Genomic DNA, 26,290 nt, shown 5'->3' with positions numbered 1-26,290 from the left:
GTTGGGTGGCATAATAGAAGATCCCCCTGCTCTTCCCTTAATAACAACTTGCAAGGCACTTCACTGGAGCGTAGTCAAACAAAATCTGACAACGAGCCACATAAGGAGATATTAGGGCAGGTGACCAAAAGTTTGGTCAAGGAGGTAGGTTTTAAGGAGCGTCATAAAGGAGGTGCATAAGAAATAGGAGCAGAAGTAGGCCATATGGCTCCTTGAGCCTGCTCCGCCATTTAATATGATCATGGCTGATCTGATCATGGCACTTCCCTGCCCGTTCCCCATAACTCCTTATTCCCTTATTGGTTAAGAAACTGTCTATCTCTGTCTTAAATTTATTCAATATCCCAGCTTCTCAGCTCTCAGAGGCAGCGGATTCCACAGATTTACAAACCCTCAGAAGAAATTTCTCATCTCTCTTTTAAATGGGCGGCCCCTTATTCTAAGATTATGTCCCCTAGTTTTAGTCTCCCCTATCAGTGGAAACATCCTCTCTGCATCCCCCGTCAAGCCTCCTCATAATCTTATATGTTTCGATAAGATCACCTCTCATTCTTCTGAATTCCAATGAGTAGAGGCCCAACCTACTCAACCTTTCCTTATTAGTCAACCCCCTCATCTCCGGAATCAACCTAGTGAACCTTCTCTGAACTGCCTCCAAAGCAAGTATATCCTTTCGTAAATATGGAAACCAAAACTGCACGCAGTATTCCAGGTGTGGCCTCACCAATACCCTGTATAACTGTAGCAAGACTTTCCTGCTTTTATACTCCATCCACTTTGCAATAAAGGCCAAGATTCCATTGGCCTTCCTGATCACTTGCTGTAACCTTTTGTGTTTCATGCTCAAGTACCCCCAGGTCCCGTTGTACTGCAGCACTTTGCAATCTTTCTTCATTTAAATAATAACATGCTCTTTGATTTTTTTTCTGCCAAAGTGCATGACCTCACACTTTTCGACATTATACTCCATCTGTCAAATTTTTGCCCACTCACTTAGCCTGTATGCCCTTTTGCAGATTTTTTGTGTCCTCCTCACACATTGCTTTTCCTCCCATCTTTGCATCATCAGCAAACTTGGCTACATTACACTCGGTCCTTTCTTCCAAGTCATTAATAGATTGTAAATAGTTGGGGGTCTCAGCACTGATCCCTGCGGCACCTCACTAGTTACTGATTGCCAACCAGATAATGAACCATTTATCCCGACCCTCTGTTTTCTGTTAGTTAGCCAATCCTCTATCCATGCTAATATATTATCCCCAACCCCGTGAACTTTTATCTTGTGCAGTAACCTTTTATGTGGCACCATGTCAAATGCCTTCTGGAAATCCAAATACACCACATCCACTGGTTCCCCTTTATCCACCCTGTTCGTTACATCCTCAAAAATATTCCAGCAAGAGGTAGAGAGGCGGAGAGGTTTAGGGAGGGAATTCCAGACCTTGGAGCCTTGGCAGCTGAAGGCATGGCTGCCAAAGGAGGAGCAATTAAAATCAGGGATGCTCAAGAGGCCAGAGTTAGAGGAACGCCAATATCTTGCAGGGTTGTGGAGACCAGATATGAGAACAAGTACTCGTATATCTAGAGTTCATTGTCTACTTTGAAGGAGTTGTCGAGAGGCAAGCAGATTCTATCAAAACTCCATACCTCCAACATTTGACAAGATCCATTCTGTGGTCAGGAACATAGAAACATAGAAAATAGAAACATAGAAAATAGGTGTAGGAGTAGGCCATTCGGCCCTTCGAGCCTGCACCGCCATTCAATGAGTTCATGGCTGAACATGCAACTTCAGTACCCCATTCCTGCTTTCTCGCCATACCCCTTGATCCCCCCCCCCCCCCCCGAGTAGTAAGGACTACATCTAACTCCTTTTTGAATATATTTAGTGAATTGGCCTCAACAACTTTCTGTGGTAGAGAATTCCACAGGTTCACCACTCTCTGGGTGAAGAAGTTTCTCCTCATCTCGGTCCTAAATGGCTTACCCCTTATCATTAGACTGTGACCCCTGGTTCTGGACTTCCCCAACATTCATAAGAACATAAGAACATGGTGACAAGGCACTCACATTTGTTTGGTGAGTTGCCTTATTTGCTCTAACTCATGATGAGGAGCTCTTGGTACCCTTTGCACATCTAGCAAGGTTTCAATCACACCCTTGTCCGTTGTCTAGTGACAATAAGTGACTATCCTCTAGAGGGGAAAGGAAAACGATAAGTGGATTCTTTTTGGTGTTGGTGTTTCCACGATGACAACTCTGGCAATTGAAGCTCAGAACCAAGTCAACCGTGTGTCAGAATTGGTAATCTGATACTTGAATCTGGTATGTCCGAGTGACCTATTGGGTTGGCTCACTAAAAGCATGGAGAAGTAGACCCATCATTTGGAGCTAATATTTTCCTCATTTGGCTCAAGGTAACCTTGTCAACCAATACCCCATTAGATCGAGTGGTATTGGTTGGACAAGCAGCAGGAAGTTTTATGAGTACTCTGTACTAATAAGGTTGCGTTTTAGCTAGTTAAAATCCAGTAATACATTTGGGGTTGCCCAAGCCTTGGCTCTGATCAACCTGTGCTTAGTTTTCTGATCTTAAGTGAATGAGATGTGATCCTATGCAGAGTCAGTGTACATTCTACAATCAGGCTAATAGAAACTCTTGCAATGGAAACTTTTGTAATAGAAACTCTTATCTGTGTGGATTTCACAGTAGTTTGATCTGGAGACTATTAAGTATGGTGATGGGATTTCTGTATGTCAGATACCCAAGTGACTAAAACCATCCAACCCCCCCCCCCCACCCTAATGACAAATTAACTCTGGGTGGGGGGGGTGGCACAAGAAAAGTGGTGCAAGAAATGTAAATCGCACACCTGTAAAAGGTGAGCGGGTGGAAGCATGCTCTTCTGAGGGTTAGGTTGAAGCAGACTTTGGACAGAATAGAGCGAGTTTATCCAGCATCTAATCTGTGCTATACTTGTTCTGTAAGTACCCGATGCTGAAACATTCTATTCTACAATATTAACATACCTTACGTTAATGAGTACAAAACTAAGGACTATTAAACATTCCCCAGAATCTGATATTCAGTTAATAGTCATAGCTCTTTTATTAAAATTATTTGTGTGCACAGCACTCAAGTCAAGAGTTCCATTATTCGCTAGTTCCATTTAAAGTTGTCCTTTTGACCTAATAGATCACAGAATCATTTGACTTTATACATAATGGATATTACTTAGTCGGTACAGACTGCTCTTATTTTGCAAACAGACACGTTCATTAAAACAGACAAGACAGTTTCTGAGCTAGAGGAGGGAAAATTGATGGTTGAGTTTTTCTTGCATGTGACTGCATTTTGTTTTGAACTTAATTTCACACAGTCTCGTGAAGCAGTGCATTGGCGACGTTGTGTTAAGCAGCAGCAGGACACAAGCATATGCCTAGAAGTGAATCCAGTTAACCCTAGCTATTCTCACTGTACCTCCAAATGTTTGGTTGTACAACAACTTTGGCAAAGCTTGGTTGCTTGCCATCTTAACCAAGCAACACAAGAATATAAAAAAGGCATTGGACCTGAAATCGCGGTCTCCCTGATGGCGTAAACATCCGTAACTTGTGATCTGTCAAGTCAACCGCATGGAAAATCAGTATTGCTGGTGCAGATTGGGCTTTTTGCCCAACAACTGCCTGGCAGTTGCCCACGAAACTCTTATGGCTTTTAAGCATTTTATCAGCATAAGGGTATGCATATATTTGTCCAGATTAAGATATTTAAAATTATTTAATCAAAAAATTACATTTTATTGAGATTGGTTCAATGAAGATACTTATAAATAAAATTGAAATTCAGTACATTTATATTTATTAGAATTATGTAAATTGTGTAACTAATTGGGGATTCCATTGCATATCATAATACATATACGCATAAACTAATTTAAAGTGTATGTGCATAATTTTTTATTTTTATATGTTTATTTTAAGGCTTATATATACCCTTATGCTGATGAAATGCTTATCAGGCATAAGAGTTTCGTGGGCAATTGCTACACTAGCAATACTGATTTTCCATGTGGTTCAGATGCTTAGGGGATTTCCTTTGTAAATGATGGCACTGGAACCCTCCTTTGTGATTGGAAGACTGGCCCATGCGATTCCAGAGATGCTTCTGAACCGCCTGCGTCTCTGGAATCTGTGGGCCTTTACGCTGCTATCCGCCTGGAAACCCGAGACCAGAACTCTTCTCAGCCTGGGCGCCTGAAGTAGATTCATAAAGGTTTCACGGGTCGGAGGTCTACTCTGGAGGTACGCCTCCCATCGCATTAAAATGGATTTAAACAATGGATTGTTTTAGAAACTGTACAAATAATTTTGACGCAGCAAAGCATAGGAAGTATACAATTCCTAACATGATCCCGATAGCTTACATATATCCAAGTCGCGAATATTTTTCCTGCAATGGTTTCTCTAATTTTGTGGTTTTAACATTGTAATTCAATTTTGAACTAATTAATGTGGTTTGCCATTTACTTGATGCAAGAGACAGGGATATGAGCTTGCTTCAGATATGTCCTAGTAATCAGGGGTGCAATTATTGGAACAAATTACAAAGTAGGGAATGTTATTTTTCAAGCGCTTAAAAAAATGAAGACAAGGTGGAATTATTAGAGTAATTTTGCACGGTTCCATTCTTGGGGGCTTCACCGTGCAGAATTATACTTTACACGTAAACAGGATAATATGTTACTTGAGATAGATTCAACATGGTGTGATAAAATAGATAAACTGATGTGTTCATGTAAATAGGGATTATACTTGGCATTGAAAGGACTCGAGACCCCATATTGGCTATGGGACACTAGATGGTGTGGTGAGTTAACATGCCCTATAGTAACTGGATTCAAGTTCAGTTGATGAGAGGAAGGTCTCCTCTCTGCTGGGTGCAAGTTTTGTAGGTGAAGCGAGTTCCTAAGCCTCAACTCAGTTCTCAGTGGTATAGATCCAAAACACAAATTTTCCCATAATTCAGCAAAAATAGAAAATCCAGAAAGGCACTACAAAAGGTGTGAGAAAAGTAAAATTATTTGCCTTGGTCATCACCTCAGCATCCTGCTCTTCTGATCCCATATCCTCTTCTCCACCTCTACCTCTGTAACATTTATCATTTCCATCCTTACCTCAGCTCATCTGCTGCTGAAACCCTCATCCATATCTTTGTCTCTTGAAGACTTGACAATTCCAATAGTCTCCTGGCCAGCCTTCCATCTTCCACCCTCTGTAAACTTCAGCTCATCCAAACCTCTGCTGCCATATCCTAACCCTCATTAAGTCCCGCTCGGTCATTTCGCCTTTCCACACTGGTCCCCCTATGCCTCAAATAATGAAATTCTCATTCTCATGTTTAAAATCTCTCCACGGCCTTCTCGTCTTATCTCTGTAATCTTCTCCAGCCTACTATTCTCTAATCCTCCAACTCTAGTCTCATACATTCCCTCCTCCCTTCTGACTTCCGCCATCTTGGCCCCATTTTCTGGAATTCCCTCTCTAAACCTCTCCACCTCCATCTTCTTCAAGGCCCTACTTAAAACCCACTTCTTTGGCCAAGTTTTTAAACAAAGAACTTGCATTTATATAGCACCTTTCACATCCTCAGGATGTCCGAAAGTGCTTTACAGGCAATGAAGTACTTTTGAAGGGTAGCAATGTGGGAAACGTGGTAACCAATTTGCTCACAAGATCCCACATAAATGAGATAATGACCAGATAATCTGCTTCAGTGATGTTGGTTGAGAGATAAATATTGGCCAGGACACTGGGGGTAAATCCCTGGCTATTCTTTGAAATAGATATTTTACATCCATCAGAGGGGCCAGATGGGGCTTCGGTTTAACACCTCATCCGAAAGACAGCACGTTCGACAATGAAGGAAGATTCCTACAAATGAGCCACAGCTAATATCGCTTCCTTTGGCTCGGTGTCCATCCTTTTGATTACGCCTCTGTGAAGTACATTGAGATGTTTTTCTACAATAAAGGTGCTGTATAAATGCAAGTTGTTGTAGTAATAGGGTTTTTGTTATTCTGTGATTGAGAGCACCCATTGGCATTTATGCAATATTGATTGGCTCTGGAGAAAATCATGTGCTTTCGGAGCAACAGGAGCATCCACTATCTCCGTACCATAACATCATGGATCAAGAATGAACCGTTCTTTGGAATGGATGAAAGTAGAAATTGATTGCAGTTCTTGTCTATCATTTACATTTGATTCGCTCAGTCTCTGCATTCTCTATTCATTTCCATCTGATCACCTGGCAACCAGAGTGTGAATCGGTTGTATACACTCCTTTGCAACCTGGGATTGGCAGTGTAAGGAAAGTTCTTCTTTTATCAGGCCAAAGAATATATCACTGACTGAATTTAAATAATAAAACAAAGACTTCTAAGAAGTAATGCTCCAAACGTTCTTTTTAAATACATATACTAAGCACAGTAGAAGCAGGGACCAAAAAGGTGCAGCAATGGCTTTCCTAGGTTGCACCCTCGTACAAGAGGCTGAATCGCTATACAAAGTTCTGAGCTCTATTGTATGGAGGTGGGGCTTTCACCAGGCTGCGTAACTTTATAAAAAAGAGACAAATTATACTTTTGGCGATATCTCTGGCGCAACAGGAAAACTTCCACTATTTGCCCGAGTGCATTAGATATTTGTTGCTTTATAGACTGATCTGGCTGTAAGCACAAGGGCAGATTACCTCTAACAGTTCTAAAACAAGCAATTTTCATCAGATTATTTAAAACTGCTTTAAGAGGAGTCAGCCTCCACCAAGCTCACACACAAATTTAAACTGGAAGAATACACATAAAACAGATTAATTTAAAGGCACGTCAAAAGACTACAAAACTATTAGCTATGAATCCTAGAATATAATAGAAACTATAAGCAACATTAGGAGCTTAGAGAGCCTTCTGAAAATTCCAGAACAAAATCTTACTTATCTTGTTGTTCCTAGGCCATCCCAGGAGCAGGCCATCACATGGGAGACGTGCTTGATGAAGTAATTATATAAAAATTAGGGGTTTGTTGAAGCATGTGATTTTCACATAACCAATTGATTGGGCAAATTGCTAGGATGCCTGTAGGTTGCCAGACTGAAAAATTCACACAGATGCAGTAGAAGGCAGTCTTTTAACATGCAGGCACATCAGTGAGGCTAATATTAAGGGAGCTTTGCTTATTTACTCTGCTTTTGGTGTATGCGCCAAAATGGAAACATTTTTCATTCCCAGCACAGATTTTTATGAAGATAACAACGCTTCGCAACACATGCATGAAGTAACTGGCCCAATGTGCACATCGTCTTTGTATAACCTCAACCTTCAAGCAATAATGCACGTGAACCAAAAAAATGAATGATGTACATTTTATAGCATCTCTCAGAAATGCCTCTAAGTGCTTTACTCTGAAAAGTAATTCTTGTTATGTAGCTGAATTCAGCAGCCATTTTGTAAAAAGCAAGATCCAACAAACAGATGAGTAACCAACTAATTTGTCTTGGCTAGTGGAGAGAAGCATGTGGGACAGAACACTGGGAGAACTTCCAAGTAGTGCCATGGAATTTTTAATGTCCACTGAAAACCACTGGAACAGACTTGGCTTAACATCTCTTCTGAAAATGGCACTTCGACGATGTAGTACTTAATACTGCACTGAAGTATCAGCCTAGCTTGTATATTAAAGTCCTGGAATAGTGCTTGAACAAAAAATCTTTTGATTAATGTCTGACTAAGAGACGAAGAGTTCAATCAACCTGGGCCAAGCTGACACAGAAAGGCTGATTTTACTAAATCCTGCTCCCAGGCTGGAGGCTCGCCTGAGAGGTTGTACATTGGGGCACTGCAGGTGTCCGTGATTTCCTGCTTGTGCTCCAGGTGGGCGAGGAGCTACGCTGAGAGTGTGCATTCTTAAAAATCATCTCTCGAGTTACCAAAAGTGGAAAAACATTGCACAGATACAGGAGGAAGACTTTGCACAGAAGAGAAGTAACCTTCACGTTGACACCAAAATCGTCTAAATTAAAAGAAAACCAACATGTGCCTCCCAAAAAGAGAGATTATGCCCATCGATACAAAGATGGGAGGAAAAGCAATGTGTGAAGAGGACACAAAAAATCTGCCAAAGGATATAGCCAGGCTAAGTAGTGGCCAAAAATTTGGCAAATGGAGTATAATGTCGGAAAGTGTGAGGTCATGCACTTTGGCAGAAAAAAATCAAGAACAAGATATTATTTAAATGGAGAAAGATTGCAAAGTGCCGCAGTACAGCGGGACCTGGGGTACTTGTGCATGAAACACAAAAGGATAGTATGCAGGTACAGCAAGTGATCAGGAAGGCCAATGGTATCTTGGCCTTTATTGCAAAGGGGATGGAGTATAAAAGCAGGGAAGTCTTGCAATACATGGTATTGGTGAGGCCACACCTGGAATACTGTGTGCAGTTTTGGTTTCCATATTTATGAAAGGATATACTTGCTTTGGAGGCAGTTCAGAGAAGGTTCACTAGGTTGATTCCGAGGATGAGGGGGTTGACTTATGAGGAAAAGTTGAGTAGGTCGGGCCTCTACTCATTAGAATTCAGAAGCATGAGAGGTGATCTTAGCAAAATGTGTAAGATTATGAGAGGGCTTGACAAGGTGGAAGAAGAGAGGATGTTTCCACTGATGGGGGAGACTAGAACTAGAGGGCATGATCTTAGAATAAGTGGCCGCCCATTTAAAACTGAGATGAGGAGGAATTTCTTCTCTCTAAGGGTTGTAAATCTGTGGAATTCGCTGCCTTAGAGAGCTGTGGAAGCTGGGACATTGAATAAATTTAAGACAGAAATAGACAGTTTCTTAAATGATAAGGGGATAAGGGGTTATGGGGAGCGGGTGGAGAAGTGGAGCTGAGTCCATGATCAGATTAGCCATGATTTTATTGAATGGCAGAGCAGGCTCGAGGGTCCATATGACTTACTCCTGTTCCTATTTCTTATGTTCTTATGTTGAACTGGACAACTTCAGTCTTAGCTACAGTCGTAAAATCACCGTTACTTTTAATAACCTTGAAAAGTGAAACGTATCTGAAATGATAAAGAACCTTTCGTTGACAGATTCACGTTGACACCAAAATCTTCCAAATTAAAAAAAATCAACATGTGCCTCCCAAAAAGAGAGATTATGCTCTTGAACTGGACAACTTCATTCTGAGCTACAGTCGTAAAATCACCATTACTTTTATAACCTTGAAAAGTGAAATGCATCTGAAATTATAAAGAACCTTTCATTGATAGATTTATGTAGTTTCTTTCATATTTCAAAGTGACTACTTTTCACAGAGCAGCTATATATCAGCTGCTAGAGACAGGACAATTTTTTTTATTTAAAATCCAGCTCAGACAGTGAGAAGGGCAGATTGTGGACTATTTAGGGAGAGGGGGCAGAAAAGTGGCTTTGTTTTATGAAAGCTCATCATACTATTTTGACAGTGTAATTATGACAAGTTAAATTTTTTTTAAAAAACAACAGTCTCATCGCTGACCACATCTACAAATAACCTGCAGCATATATCCTCATTAATTATGGAGTCCTAGACTTAAAGAAATTGCATCACAATGTTGTATGATAATAGCAGAAGACATTTATCTAAACACAGATGTTAAAACTCCACTGGCACAAGTTCACGTGAACAGTAAGACAGAATTCAAAAGAAAACAGTTGCAGGAATAAGGTTCAAATTACACGAGGTACAGATAGAAACACAAATGTTCAGAGCTTACTGTTTTTTTAAAAACATTTTAAATAGTAAAATTAATAAGGGGAAATCATATTTAAAATACAAGTTATATATTTGGTAAAATGGACTGCACCGTGTTAGGGCTCTGTGTAAAATGAGTTTTGGTAGTCTCAACTCCCTTGTCAGAGAATATGGAGGTAATGTTTCTCATTTCTTCAGGCCCGAGACTTTTACCTCTTTTACACTTCCTTCGCCTGCTTTTTCTCTCTTTCCCTCCCTTGTCAATATCTAATATGTTGCGCCTTGGAACATTTTACTACGTTAAAGGCACTATATAAATAAAAGTTATTATTTTAACAAAAAAAATGTGAGAACGGTTGATTTTTTCCATAATTACCAACCCACTAACAAAATTGTTCATTATAATACTGCACATTCTCATAATTGTAAGCAGATCATGACTTGCAAAGGGTGACAGCCATGCTCCTGTTTTAAGTTAAATGAAGGCCTTTTGAATCCAAAGCACAAAATTCAGCATTGTTGTTAGCAGGGACAAAAGAAAACTGGCAGGTTCACATACTCTGAGGTTAAAGCTAATATATGTCTACATTGGATATACAGCACAAGTAGGCTATTTGGCCCAACCAGTCCATGCCGGTGTTTATGCTCCCCTTGAGCCTCCTCCCATCTTTCCTCATCTATCAGCACAACCCTCTATTCCCTTCTCCCCTATATACTTAGCTAGCCTCCCCTTAAATGTATCTATACTATTCACTTTAACCACTCCCTGTGGTAGCAAGTTCCACATTCTCACTACTCTGGGTAAAGAAGTATCTTCTGAATTCTCTATTTGATTTCTTGGTAACTATCTTATATTGATAGCCTCTAGTTTTGCACTTCGCCACAAGTTGAAGCACTCCCTCTGCATTGACTTATAAGAACATAAGAAATAGGAGCAGTAGGCCATTTGGCTCTTCGAGCCTGCTCCACCATTCAATAAGATCATGGCCGATCTGATCATGACTCAGCTCCACTTCCATGACCTCTCCCCATAACCCTTTACTCTCTTATCGCTCAAAAATCTGACTATCTCTGCTTTAAATATATTCAATGACCCAGCCTCCACAGCTCTCTGGGGCAGAGAATTCCACAGATTTACAATCCTCAGAGAAGAAATTCCTCCTCATCTCAGTTTTAAATGGGCAACCCCTTATTCTGAAACTATGCCCCCCTAGTTCTAGATTCCCCCATGAGTGGAAACATCCTCTCTGCATCTACCTTGTCGAGCCCCCTCATTATCCTATATATTTCAATAAGATCACCTCTCATTCTTCTAAACTCCAATGAGTATAAGCCCAACCTACATAAGTCTTTCTTCATAAGTCAACCCCTTCATCTCAAGAATCAACCCAATGAACCTTCTCTAAACTGCCTCCTTAAGTATATCCCTCCTTAAATAAGTAGACCAAAACTGTATGCCGTACTCTATGAAAACCTTTCATAATTATAAAGCTCTCTATTCGGTCACCCCTCAGCCTTCATTTTTCAAGAGACCAGAGACTCAGCCTGTTCATCCTTCCTTGATAGGTATAACCTCGCTTTTCTGGTATCATCCTTGCAAAATTCTCTGCACCCTCTCCAGTGCCTCTATATCTTTTTTTATAATATGGCAAACAGAATTGCATACAGTACTCCAAGTGTGGTCTAACCAAGGTCCGATACAAGTTTAGCATAATTTCTCTACTTTTCAATTCTATTCTTCTAGAAATAAACCCAAGTGCTTGGTTTGCTTTTTTATGGCCTTATTAACCTGCGTCGCTACTTTTAGTGATTTGTGTATTCGTACTCGAGATCCCTTTGCTCTTCTACCCCATTTAGATTTTTATTTTCCAAGTATATGTGACTTCCTTATTTTTCTTACCAAAATGGAAATACCTCACATTTATGTATGTTGAAATTCATTTGCCAATTATATGCCCATTCTGCAAGGTTATTAATGTCTTCTAGTAATTTTTTGCAGTCCTCCTCAGTATTGACTATCTCCCATAACCCTCTCCCTTAAATTGGTGTCATCCCAAATTTAGAAATTGTGTTTTTTGATTCCAAAGTCTAAATCGTTAATATAAATTGTGAACAATATTGGTCCCAGCACTGATCCTGTGGGATCTCACTTTCCACCTTCTGCCAATCCGAATAGCTACCCTTTACCCCTACTCTGTGCTTTCTGTCTTGAAGCCAGCGAGCAATCCATTCTGCTACTTGTCCCCAGATTCCGCATTCTCTGACCTTATTCATTAGTCTATTATGGAGTACCCTGTCGAAGGCCTTTTAAAAATCTAGATAAATTACATTCACCATATTACCCTTGGCTACTCTCGCTGTTACCTCTTCAAAGAATACAATGTTGATCAAGCAAGACTTTCCATTTGAAATCCATGCTGACACTTCATTATTATATTTTTGGTTTCAAGATGTTCTTCTATTGTCTCCTTTAGTGGGGATTCCATTATTTTTCCTACCACCGATGTTAAGCTAACTGGTCTATAGTTCCCTGAACATGTTCTATCCCTTAATAGAATCATAGAAACATAGAAAATAGGTGCAGGTGTAGACTATTCGGCCCTTCGAGCCTGCACCAACATTCAATAAGATCATGGCTGATCATTCACCTCAGTACCCCTTTCCTGCTTTCTCTCCATACCCCTTGATACCTTTAGCCGTAAGGGCCATATCTAACTCCCTCTTGAATATATCCAATGAACTGGCATCAACAACTCTCTGCGGTAGAGAATTCCACAGGTTAACAACTCTCTGAGTGAAGAAGTTTCTCCTCATCTCAGTCCTAAATGGCCTACCCCTTATCCTAAGTCTGTGTCCCCTGGTTCTGGACTTCCCCAACATCGGGAACATTCTTCCCGCATCTAAACTGTCCAATCTCATCAGAATCTTATATGTTTCTATGAGATCCCCTCTCATCCTTCTAAACTCCAGTGTATAAAGGCCCAGTTGATCCAGTCTCTCCTCATACGTCAGTCCAGCCATCTCGGAAATTAGTCTGGTAAACCTTCGCTGCACTCTCTCAATAGCAAGAACGTCCTCCCTCAGATTAGGAGACCAAAACTGAACACAATATTCCAGGTGAGGCCTCACCAAGGCCCTGTACAACTGCAGTAAGACCTCCCTGCTCCTATACTCAAATGAAGGCCAACATACCATTTGCCTTCTTCACCACCTGCTGTACCTGCATGCCAACTTTCAATGACTGATGAACCATGACACCCAGGTCTCATTGCACATCCCCCTTTCCTAATCTGTCGCCATTCAGATAATATTCTGCCTTCAGGTTTTTGCCCCCAAAGTGGATAACCACACATTTATCCACATTATACTGCATCTGCTATGCATTTGCCCACTCATCTAACCTGTCCAAGTCACCCTGCAGCCTCTTAACGTTCTCCTCACAGCTCACACTGCCACCCAGTTTAGTGTCACCTGCAAACTTGGAGATATTACACTCAATTCCTTCATCTAAATCATTAATGTATATTGTAAAGAGCTGGGGTCCTAGCACTGAGCCCTGCAGCATCCCACAAGTCATTGCCTGCCATTCTGAAAAGGATCCGTTTATCCCGACTCTCTGCTTCCTGTCTGCCAACCAGTTCTCTATCCACGTCAGTACTTTACCCACAATACCATGTGCTTTAATTTTGTACACCAATCTCTTGTGTGGGACCTTGTCAAAAGCCTTTTGAAAGTCCAAATACACCACATCCACTGGTTTTCACTTGTCCACTCTACTAGTTACATCCTCAAAAAATTCCAGAAGATTTGTCAAGCATGATTTCCCTTTCATAAATCCATGCTGACTTGGACCGATCCTGTCGCTGCTTTCCAAATGCGCTGCTATTTCATCTTTAATAATTGATTCCAACATTTTTCCCAATACTGATGTCAGGCTAACCGACCTATAATTACCCGTTTTCTCTCTCCCTCCTTTTTAAAAAAATGGTGTTACTTTAGCTACCCTCCAGTCCATAGACTGTTGGAAAATGACCACCAATGCATCCATTATTTCTAGGGCCACTTCCTTAAGTACTCTGGGATGCAGACTATCAGGCCCCGGGGATTTATCGGCCTTCAATCCCATCAATTTTCCTAACACAATTTCCCGCCTAATAAGGATATCCTTCAGTTCCTCCTTCTCACTAGACCCTCGGTTCCCTAGTACTTCCGGAAGGTTATTTGTGTCTTCCTTCGTGAAGACAGAACCAAAGTATTTGTTCAACTGGCCTGCCATTTCTTTGTTCCCCATTATAAATTCTCCTGAATCTGACTGCAAGTGACCTATGTTTGTCTTCACTAATCTTTTTCTCTTCACATATCTATAGAAGGTTTTGCAGTCAGTTTTTATGTTTCCAGCAAGTTTCCTCTCATACTCTATTTCCCCCTCCTAATTAAACCCTTTGTCCTCTTCTGCTGAATTCTAAATTTCTCCCAGTCCTCAGGTTTGCTGCTTTTTCTGGCCAATTTATATGCCTCTTCCTTGGACTTAACACTATCCTTAATTTTCCTTGTTAGCCACAGTTGAGCCACCTTCCCATTTTTATTTTTACTCCAGGCAGGGATGTACAATTGTTGAAGTTCATCTATGTGATCTTTAAATGTTTGCCATTGCCTATCCACCGTCAACCCTTTAACTATCATTTGCCAGTCTATTCTAGCCAATTCACGTCTCATACCATCAAAGTTACCTTTCCTTAAGTTCGGGACCCTAGTCTCTGAATTAACTGTGTCACTCTCCATCTTAATAAAGAATTCTACCATATTATGGTCACTCTTCTCCAAGGGGCCTTGCACAACATGATTGCTAATTAGTCCTTTCTCATTACACATCACCTAGTCTAGGATGGCCAGCCCTCTAGTTGGTTCCTTGACATATTGGTCTAGAAAACCATCCCTACCCTAATACACTCCAGGAAATCCTCCTCCACCGTATTGCTATCAGTTTGGTTAGCCCAATCTATATGCAGATTAAAGTCGCCCATGATAACTGCTGTACCTTTATTGCACGTGTCCCTAATTTCTTGTTTGATGCTGTCCCCAACCTCACTACTACTGTTTGGTTGTCTGTACACAACTCCCACTAGCATTTTCTGCCCTTTGGTATTCTGCAGCTCCACCCATACAGATTCCACATCATCCAAGCTAATGTCCTTTCTTACTATTGCGTTAATTTCCTCTTTAACCAGCAATGCTACCCACCTCCTTTTCCTTTCTGTCTATCCTTTCTGAATGTTGAATACCCCTGGATGTTGAGTTCCCAGCCTTGGTCACCCTGGAGCCATGTCTCCATGATGCCAATTATATCATGTTCATTATTTGTTGCCTGTGCAGTTAATTCGTCCACCTTATTACGAATACCCCTCACATTGAAGCACAGAGCCTTCAGGCTTGTCTTTTTAACACACTTTGCCCCTTTAGAATTTTGCTGTAATATGGCCCTTTTTGATTTTTGCCTTGGGTTTCTCTGTCCTCCACTTTTACTTTTCTTCTTTCTATCTTTTGCTTCTCCCCCCCATTCTACTTCCCCCTGCCTCCCTGCATGGGTTCCCATCCCCCTGCCATATTAGTTTAACTCCTCCCCAACAGCACCAGCAAACACCCCCCTAGAACATTGGTTCCGGTCCTGCCCAGGTGCAGACAGTCCAGTTTGTACTGGTCCCACCTCCCCCAGAACAGGTTCCAATGTCCTCCTCAAGCCACGTATTCATCTGAGCTATCCTGCGATTCCAACTCTGACCAGCACGTGGCACTGGTAGCAATCCTGAGATTACTACCTTTGAGATCCTACTTTTTAATTTAACTCCTAGCTTCCTAAATTCATCTTGTAGGACCTCATCCCATTTTTTACTTATGTCATTGGTACCTATATGCACCATGACAACTGGCTGTTCACCCTCCCTGCAACCGCTCCGAGACATCCTTGACCCTTGCACCAGGGAGGCAACATACCATCCTGGAGTCTCGTTTGCGGCCGCAGAAACGTCTATCTAGTCCCCTTACAATAGAATCCCCTACCACTATAGCTCTCCCACTCTTTTTCCTGCCCTCCTGTGCAGCAGAGCCACCCACGGTGCCATGGACTTGGCTGCTGCTGCCTTCCCCTGATGAGCCGCCACCCCCCACCCAACAATACCCAAAATGATATATCTGTTTTGGAGGGGGATGACCGCAGGGGACCTCTGCACTACCTTCCTTCCACTGCTCTTTCTGTTGCTCATCTATTCCCTATCTGTCTGTGTAACTCTTACCTGCGGTCTGACCAACTCACTAAACGTGCTATTCACAATATCCTCAGCATCGTGGATGCTCCAGAGTGAATCCACCTACAGCTCCAGTGCTGCAATGCGGTCTGTCAGGAGCTGCAGCAGGACACACTTTCCGCACATGTAGTTGTCAGGGATGCTTCCCACATAGCACAGGAGGAACATATCACGTGTCCGAGCTCTCCTGCCATGACTTAACCCCTAGATTAACTTAATTTGACAACAACAATGATAAAGGTTACCTAACGATAAGGAAAAGAAAAGAAAAAGTACTCACCAATCACCAGCCAATCACTTATCCCCTTGGCTGTGACGTCACCTTTCGATTTCTTTCTACTTCTTTGTTTAACTTCTACCCCTGCTGCAGCTGCCCGGACTCCCATCTCTCCGACTGCCTCACGAATTCCTGCTGGACCTTTTTATAGGCCTCGCCGACGCTGCCCCGGACTCTCGCCTCTCCGACTGCCTCACGAACTCCTGCTCGGCCTTTTTATAGGCCTCACCGATGCTGCCCTGGACTCCCGCCTCTCCGACCGAATAAAGGTACTACGTTAGCTATCCACCAGTCCTCTGGTACTACAACATTTTCTAACAAATTAATATGTGTAATAGTGCCTCTGCTATCTCTTTGCTAAGTTCTTTTAAAATGTTGTTGAGGGGAAAAGCAAAGCAAGTATTATTCTGTATCTGGCTGCAACACTTGACCTAGGAACGCTTTATGCTGACAAGAGCTTGCTTCTCCTACACCAATATCCCCCGGCTTGATGAGCACATGAACACAAGGGGCCATCGTTACTGCATGGGCAGGAAATCAGCTGAAGGATGGGGCGACCCTAAGTAGAAATGTTGACAATCATGTGTCCTGTGCTGTGGGAACCAGGGAAATGCCATCTGTGGAATACAAGTGATCAGGATTGAATGCAAGAGGCATGATTAAGTTAGGTGGACACTAATGTTGGATTGATAGCCCAGAGTTTTCACTGGATCACCATCTGGTGTTACACAGCTTCTCTTTTGAGAAATAGGAATGTCCCTCAAGAGAATTAGGATAGAAGCCAACATAGTGTAAACTGTGCGTGGCAGGGCGTTTGGTCTCCTCTTATTCCCCAGTCAGCCAACCATTCAGGTTGGATGTGATTGCAAATTAACAGCCAATTCTGCTTTAAAATAGAGAATTTTAAATGATACCACGACTGTTAAATATTCTGCCCCTTCCCAACCATTAGGGCTCCCACAGCTACCTTGCTACTTGCAGTTAGATAATGGTGTCAGCTGATGGGAGAGCCAGTTTGCTCCTTTGATGAGCACATTGGTGTGCAGAGTGTGACATCTACTGGCCTGGCCCAGGAACTGATGAAATTACAAAACTACTTGGGGGCTGAAATTCCCCATCGCCCCGGTTAGGGGTGGTAACCTCTCCAGGGTCAGACATTCAGTGCCCAGTGCAGAAGGTCCTCCCCGGAAGTGAATTTGGGGTTACCCCTCCACTCCACCCCCCCCCCCCCCCATTAAGTGGAGTACAATGTCGCGCTCTCCACATCCTTTCGGGGTGGGATCGGGGGCTCTAAATGGGTGCATTGAGGAGTGCTACGCGACCTCTCTGCACAGCACCGACACGTTTCAACACACTCCCCCCATCCCCTTCTGTTAAAGGGGAGGGATGCTTCGACTTCTGCAGGCCCTTTGATGGCCTCCACTAGGCCACCAGGGATGAGGGGAATTTTGCCCCTCTTTGTTTTTTTTGGCAATGAGATGTGTCAAAAATATTTCAATGTAAATGATACAATGAATCTAAGCTCGGGGGTTTGAAATGATATGTTATAGGTACTGTCAATTCTGAACTATCAAATCAAGGATGCAGTAACAGAAATCAGTGATAGATGACCAAAATCAGGGGTGTTTTTTTTTATTGCAGGCACTACCTTTAACCTGCACAGTAACCCACATCATCAAGCTAAAACTCCTACAAAGGATTTGAATCTTCTATTAGTTCAGTGTTTTGATTTTCCACTGCAGTTTTGACATTGGTGTGGTGCCTTTTTGGGTGCTGCAGTTGTTAAAAAAGGAATTTTCTCATTGGGGCACTGTTCATGAAACTGCCTCGAAAAGGTGGACACTGAGCCGTAGTGTAAAAGGGGCAGGTGTGAAGTCCTTCCAAGAAGAGCGGAAAACAAACTTGTGCCACCATTCACATTTTACTGATCGAGAAGAAGGATCTCACCGGCTCTTTTTAATCATTAAAAATAACATCAGTAGAAGGCCAGTCAATGGCAATTTATGCCATGTGTTTGACTGCATGCGTGAAGCTCTATGTGCTCAGGTTTGAGTCCCGTGGATGCAGACTCTAGGGACTGAAGCTTAACACCAAAAAACGGGTGAGCTGGGGTTGTGCCAGATGTTAAAACAATCTAGAACAGAAACTGAACTCACCTCAAACCCGCCCACTTCCAGTTTTAACGGTGGCACGACGACGGGTGGGCGACCAATCCGCTCACGGGAAGCAGGTTGGTCATTTAATTATTATAATGAGGTGGATTGCCTTTATTTAAAATTCATTTACTCACAGGTGGCTGGATTTTCAAAGACATCGAGAAACCTGCCAACGTAATGGAGGCGAGAAGGGCTGAATCCATAAGGTAAGTGCCTTTTCAGAACTGCTTGTGGGCCAGCAGGAGAGCAGTGTTTCCTCCAGGTCCAACAAGTTATCTAGTAAACACACCCCCCCGCCACCTGTCTGCTTCCCCACCCGCCCATCATTGTACGCTCTGCCCATCATCTGCCACCCACCCTGACCTCCATCGCACTCCCCCACCCACCCCACACAATCAGGTTCCTCCCCACACCCCCCCCTCCCACTCTCCAGACACCATTGGATTGCAACCCCCTGCGATTCCGGACGGCCCCTCCACCCCCACCTGCGATCCCGCCGCCCCCCCCACCTATGACCTCGCTCACTCCCCCAGTATACCTACCTGCTTTCGTAGGCTTGTGAAGTAGGCTTCGCACCCAAAAGGCCTCCAGCCCGTCAATCAGGCTGCCTGTGGGCGGGAACCAGACTGAAAGGGGCCCTGCAGTTAAATTCTGCAGGACATTCAGAAACCTGTACTTCCGGGTTTCCCAACCTCACAACAGGCTCCTCGCAATGAATTCACCTCAAGGCTAAATCTAGGCCTAGGATGCACAGTGGGAATTGGGGTCATTTTCCTACATTTTTTTTTATAGCATTTAAGAATGCATTAGTTATCCAACAGAGGGAACTTAGTTCTGGAGGTAATGCAATTATTACTTTGGTAAGCTTCTGGCTGGAAGATGCAGAATCATTGGTTAAATCAGCAACTGGCAAATTTAGCACTGATATTAGAAAGTTCTTCACATGAATAGCAATCAACGCATAGAATGCGATCCAGATAACGTAGTGCAGATAAATATCCTGGAATCATTCAAAAAACAATAAACTGCTGCAGTGGGAGGACTACACGGATCAATTAAGATGGAGTGAATGGCCTCCCTCACCTGCAACAAATAAGAACAAGCCTGTTGAATAAAGACAAAGACACACTATTCTTGTAAAAGGTGCACTTTCTCTCCAACGGTATTCAAATTCAGAGCTACATAATGCACAACATCCACTTAAAGCTGCTGATGGTTTTAAAATAGTTTTAGAGTGCTAATATTAAAACAAACTTGGAATTTATACATTACCGCGTTACGGCTCTCATTATCATCCTTCTTATTGCTACGTAGGAAAATGCAGCAGCTATTCTAATCATTTTTACGTCAGCACATAAAAAGAAGAAATGGCAGACTTTAAAGTTATTGGATCCAAGAGTGTGTGAAATTGGAAGGATTAAACGTTTCTTGCTTTTAACAAGTGTATTTAAAATAATGCCGTTTGCATTTTTAAATCATTAAAAGGATGCCTTGGTGGAGAGTGGTTGTTAAAGATATGGTAACGAGGGTGTTCATATCACATTAAGACATTCATTTATACATTTCCAATTCTAGTACAGAACTGAAGAAATCTAAGCAATGATCTTTAACCAACATGATTTTCAATCAACGATGTAGCCAGATGTCCAGTGAAATAAAAAGTATTGAACTCTCAAATTATGAATCCCTAGCACAGTCTGTACAGGCAGAAAAGGTATCTTTTGCCATTGAAATTAAGATATTGCCTGACAATCTACAACATCTGACAGGTATGCTTACAATTAATATGCATCAATTCAAATAATAGATTGTTAATGTGTAGAGACAACTTTTAAAGACAATTGTAAAACCATCATTCATACAGGCTTAGCAAAAGGTAATGCAAGAGATGTACTCGAGTACTTTAGCTAATTAAAATTTTACACATAGCTCCACATCGTACTGTTAATGTTTACAAATCCCTCCATGGCCTTGCCCTTCCCTATCGTTGGAATCTCCTTCAGCCTCACAACTCCCCGAGATATCTGTACTCCTCAAATTCTGCCCTCTTGAACAGCCGTGATTGTAACTGCTCAACCATTGATGGCCATCCTTCAGCTGCCTAGGCCCCAAGCTCTGCAACTTCCTCCCTAAACCTCTCCGCCTCTCTACTCTCCTGTAAGACGCTCCTTAAAACCTACCTCTTTGACCAAGCTTTTGGTCATCTGCTGTAATTTCTTCTTATCTGGCTCAGTGTTAATTTTTTCTCCCCGTCTTATAACACTCCTGTGAAGTGTCTTGGGACATTTTACTACGTTAAAGGTGCTATATGAATACAAGTTGTTGTTGCTGTTAATGCAAAAAAATGAAGGAGTTTTAACAAGAAACAAAGTTGGATTTCAAACTATCCTTCAATGCATTTTCAATGCAGGTAGGCCCAGTAGTTTCTAGTTGGAAAGACTGTCTATAAAAAAATATAACAACATTTTTGCATACCTGGAGAAATTAATCCACTAAAGAGAGGCAGTAAGAAGCAAGGGTCATAGAGATTGTGAGGCTCCTTAATACTGTATCCTTTGAATAACAATTCCTTTCCTTCCTGGAACAGAAAAAAAAAATAGTGATATGGATCTGACTGCGTCATAAAATACAGCTAGAGATAAAATGGGACATGTTCAGAGTGATGTCTATCTGAACTTTCCATCTGCCTACATTAATGTCCTCAGGATATATTAAGATAAGCTAGGAAGAGGAAAAAAAACAAATAATGGATAGTAATACAACTAAAATGTACCTCTGGCAGGATACGTCGATGTTGAGGAAAGTTAATGATTGTCTGGAACATTTTCTCCCTGTCCAGCAGCGACAGGATTTCCTCCATGCTTGGTTGCTGCCACAGGGACATCCCCAGGCTCTTGCGAGTCTTGTGATGTTCAACAGCAGCTGGACCCCACAATGGCAGCCTAAAAAACAGACGTTTAACACTATTTATCTTAATTACAACTATGCAACCAGGTTCAAACAACAGTGCTGTAATTGTGTTTTTCTTTTAAATGTGCAAGTAAAATTTTGCACTATTGTACCAATGAAGCAGAATACCATTTGATAAACAAGAACATCCCATTGTATTCAATTTGAATCACCTCATGAGGGAACTTGGGCAATATAATTGTTACAATAGAATTTGGGTTCTAGTTTTCTATGTCTATCTTTCACAATTTTTAGTATTTATTTGCTGTCTTTTTTATTTTCATTAAATCAATGTTTTATTGGAATATTAAAGATTAGCAATATCTTTTTCACATTACGATTTATAGCTTCATCCTTTCATGGTTTCTGATTCCTTTCACCTTAAATACAGGTATCTGAATGATGGGGTCAGTTTCCAGGTGCATTGCTGCTGTGGGTGGTCTTATAATTAAAGAATGATAATCAAACCAGCACAGAGAGTTATAATTAACATCCTTTTGTTTGAAATAAAACAAGATTTGTTCTACGTAGATTTTTATGTTTCAATAATTTTTCTCCATCAATTTTCTCCATTCCTTTCACCTGAAGTGTTGATTCCTTGTCTGGATATGGATACATGTCCCGATGCCTGCCCCAGTCCTTTGCCCAAGTGGACATTATTCATGTGGGGCTTTTGACAGTGAATGTCAGCAAAGTATTTGCCCATGAGAGGTAGCATCGTTTTTTTTTTTAATTCATTCACAGAATATGAACATCACTGGCAATACTAGCATTTATTACTATCCCCAATTGCACTTGAGTAGGTGGTGGTGAGCCGCCTTCTTGAACTACTGCATCAGTGTGTTGAAGGTGCTCGCACAGTGCTGTTAGGGAGGGAGTTTCAGAATTTTGACCCAGTGACGATGAAGGATTGGCGATATATTTCCAAGTCAGGATGGTGTGTGACTTGGAGGGGAACTGGAAGATAATGGTGTGCCCACGTGCCTGCTGCCATTGTCCTTCTATGTGGTAGAGTTCGCGGGTTTGGGAGTTGAAGAAGCCTTGGCGAGTTGCTGCCATGTATCTTTTAGATGTTACACACTACAGCCACAGTTTGTTGGTGGGCACCGTTCAATGCCACCAACACAAGTACTTTCCCCAAAGGGTCACTAGATAGAATCTGGGAGTGGGAATCCGGGCAATTTCATCATTCCTTATCCTGAGTCACTGAAGCCAAATGCAGCTCCCCTAATATGATCCCAGCTAAGATCAGCTAACTTAGCACAGATCAGTGATTAAACTGGAGCCTTTCCTGAACTATATGGCTCAATTACTTAGAGGACAAATGTCCACCAAGGGGTCTGGTCCACCCATTTAAAAATACTATTGTTTAAAAAGTGATTGCACAGGACTTGACAGACTTCAAAAAGGTTACTCAGCCATACTGTGTAAGGGAACAGAGTTAGAACACACAACAGATGCTGAATAGTTACTGGGCTTATGTTTGAGCTAGCGAGAATTCAGTTCCCTGGGGGCCAAAATTGATGGCCGCCCATTTCTCAGCGGTCACTGGGCGGGAGGTCCGTTATTGGCATCCACCGTGGCCGGGTCCTGTCAGGAGCCACTTTAGTCGCCGTTGTGTGGACGGCAGCCGGCAGCGGGACTCGGCGGCAAATAGCATGAGTGCGCGTCAGTTGGAGGCCTCTCCACTCGGGTATTTTCGGAGGATCACCACTGCGCATGCCCGTTCTTTTTGCTGCTTTGGGGATGGGACCTGTAGTCCTTTTGTGGCCCTTACACGTTAACTGATGAAATGTTCATGACCATAAAAGGAGAGCACTCAATTGCACCTGCGAGGGGAAAGGAGAGGAGACAGAAGACAGAGAAGAGGAAAGAGAGGAGAGAGAGAGAAAGAGGAGAGGGGGGGAAGGGGAAGATGGGAGGGGGGGGGAAGAGGAGAGGGGGGGGAGAAAGAGGAGAGGGGGGGCAAGAGGGGAGGGGGGGCAAGAGGGGAGGGGGGGGCAGAGGGGAGGGGGGAAGAGGGGAGGGGGGAAGAGGGGAGGGGGAAGAGGGGAGGGGGAAGAGGGGAGGGGGGAAGAGGGGAGGGGGGAAGAGGGGAGGGGGGAAGAGGGGAGGGGGGAAGAGGGGAGGGGGGAAGAGGGGAGAAGAGGGGAAGAGGGGAGGGGGGAAGAGGGGAGGGGGAAGAGGGGAGGGGGAAGAGGGGAGGGGGAAGAGGGGAGGGGGAAGAGGGGAGGGGGAAGAGGGGAGGGGGGAAGAGGGGAGGGGGGAAGAGGGGAGGGGGGAAGAGGGGAGGGGGGAAGAGGGGAAGAGGGGAGGGGGGGAAGAGGGGAGGGGGAAGAGGGGAGGGGGGGAAGAGGGGAGGGGGAAGAGGGGAGGGGAGAGAGGGGAGGGGGCGAGGGATTGAGGGAGGGGGCTGGGGGGAGAGGGATGGAGGGAGAGGGGAGGGGGGAGAGGGGAGGGGGGAGAGGGGAGGGGGAGAGGGGAGAGGGGAGGGGGGAGAGGGGAGGGGGGAGGGGGGAGAGGGCTGGGGGGAGAGGGGTGGGGGGAGAGGGGAGAGGAGAGAGGGAGGAGAAGGCATTTGACAAGGTGCCATATAAAAAGTTACTGCACAAGGTAAAAGTTCACGGGGTTGGGGGTAATGTATTAGCATGGATAGAGGATTGGCTAACTAACAGGAAACAGAGTCAGGATAAATGGTTCATTCTCTGGTTGGCAACCAGTAACTAGTGGGATGCCGCAGAAATCAGTGCTGTTACCCCAACTATTTACAATCTATATTAACGACTTGGAAGAAGGGACTGAGTGTAACGTAGCCAAGTTTGCTGACGATACAAAGATGGGAGGAAAAGCAATGTGTGAGAAGGACACAAAAAATCTGCAAAAGGACATAGACAGGCTAAATGAGTGGGCAAAAATTTGGCAGATGGAGTATAATATGTTGGAAAGTGTGAGGTCATGCACTTTGGCAGAAAAAAAATCAAAGAGCAAGTTATTATTTAAATGGAGAAAGATTGCAAAGTGCTGCATTACAGTGGGACCTGGGGGTACTTGTGCATGAAACACAAAAGGATAGTATGTAGGTATAGCAAGTGATCAGGAAGGCCAATGGAATCTTGGTCTTTATTGCAGACGGGATGGAGTATAAAAGCAGGGAAGTTTTGCTACAACTATACAGGGTATTGATGAGGCCACACCTGGAATACTGCGTGCAGTTTTGGTTTCCATATTTATGAAAGGATATACTTGCTTTGGAGGCAGTTCAGAGAAGGTTCACTAGGTTGATTCCGGAGATGAGGGGGTTGACTTATAGGAAAGGTTGAGTAGGTTGGGCCTCTACTCATTGGAATTCAGAAGAATGAGAGGTAATCTTATTGAAATGTATAAAACTATGAGGGGTCTTGACAGGGTGGATGCAGAGAGATTGTTTCCATCGATGGGGAGCCTAAAACTAGAGGGCACGATCTTGGAATAAGGGGCCGCCCATTTAAAACTGAGATGAGGAGAAATTTCTTCTCTCAGAGGGTTGTAAATCTGTGGAATTCGCTGCCTCAGAGAGCTGTGGAAGCTGGGACATTGAATAAATTTAAGACAGAAATAGACAGTTTCTTAAACGATAAGAGGTTAAGGGGATAAGGGGTTATGGGGAGCGGGCAGGGAAGTGGAGCTGACTCCATGATCAGATCAGCCATAATCTTATTGAATGGCGGAGCAGGCTCGAGGGACAGTAGAGTTTACTCCTGTTCTTGAGAGAGAGGGGGGGAGAGAGAGGGGGGGAGAGAGAGAGGGGGAGTGAGAGGGGGGGGAAAAGAGATGGGGAGGGGGGGGTGATGGGGGGGGGGGAAGAGAGATGACGGGGGGGGGGGAGAGAGATCGGGGGGGAGCGAGATGGGGGGGAGAGAGATGGGGGAAGGGAGAGAGATGGGGGAAGGGAGAGAGATGGGGGAAGGGAGAGAGATGGGGGAAGGGAGAGAGATGGGGGAAGGGAGAGAGATGGGGGAAGGGAGAGAGATGGGGGAAGGGAGAGAGATGGGGGAAGGGAGAGAGATGGGGGAAGGGAGAGAGATGGGGGGGGAAAGAGAGATGGGGGGGGGAAGAGAGATGGGGGGGGAAGAGAGATGGGGGGGGGAAGAGAGATGGGGGGGGGAAGAGAGATGGGGGGGGGAAGAGAGATGGGGTGGGGGGAAGAGAGATGGGGCAGGGAAGAGAGATGGGGCAGGGAAGAGAGATGGGGCAGGGAAGAGAGATGGGGGGGGGAAGAGAGATGGGGGGGAAAGAGAGATAGGGGGGAAAGAGAGATGGGGGGGAAAGAGAGATGGGGGGGAAAGAGAGATGGGGGGGAAAGAGAGATGGGGGGAAGAGAGATGGGGGGGGGAAAGAGAGATGGGGGGGGAAAGAGAGATGGGGGGGGGAAAGAGAGATGGGGGGAAAGAGAGATGGGGGGAAAGAGAGATGGGGGGGGAAAGAGAGATGGGGGGGAAAGAGAGATGGGGGGGAAAGAGAGATGGGGGGGAAGAGAGATGGGGGGGGAAGAGAGATGGGGGGAAGAGAGATGGGGGGGAAGAGAGATGGGGGGGAAGAGAGATGGGGGGGAAGAGAGATGGGGGGAAGAGAGATGGGGGGAAGAGAGATGGGGGGAAGAGAGATGGGGGGGGGAAGAGAGATGGGGGGGGGAAGAGAGATGGGGGCGGAGAGAGATGGGGGAGAGATGGGGGGGGGGGAGAAGAGATATGGGGGGGGGAGGAGAGATATGGGGGGGGAGGAGAGATATGGGGGGGGGGGAGGAGAGATGGGGGGGGAGGAGAGATATGGGGG

General features: G+C 43.8%; 1 protein-coding gene across 2 annotated transcripts in view; it reads right to left on the bottom strand.

The window, feature by feature from the left end:
• Positions 1-26,290, bottom strand: part of urb1 (URB1 ribosome biogenesis homolog) — a 110,074-nt gene that overhangs the window by 18,207 nt on the left and 65,577 nt on the right. For both annotated transcript variants that reach the window (XM_070893739.1, XM_070893738.1), the window contains exons 29-30: positions 21,303-21,471; positions 21,005-21,107 (exon numbers count right to left, since the gene is read on the bottom strand). In XM_070893739.1, coding sequence (XP_070749840.1) covers positions 21,005-21,107; positions 21,303-21,471 — 272 coding nt within the window. The remainder of the gene's footprint in view (positions 1-21,004; positions 21,108-21,302; positions 21,472-26,290) is intronic.

This window comes from Pristiophorus japonicus, chromosome 11, assembly GCF_044704955.1.
Source record: "Pristiophorus japonicus isolate sPriJap1 chromosome 11, sPriJap1.hap1, whole genome shotgun sequence".
Lineage (NCBI taxonomy): Eukaryota > Metazoa > Chordata > Chondrichthyes > Pristiophoridae > Pristiophorus > Pristiophorus japonicus.
This window is presented reverse-complemented; position numbering and strand designations above follow the sequence as displayed.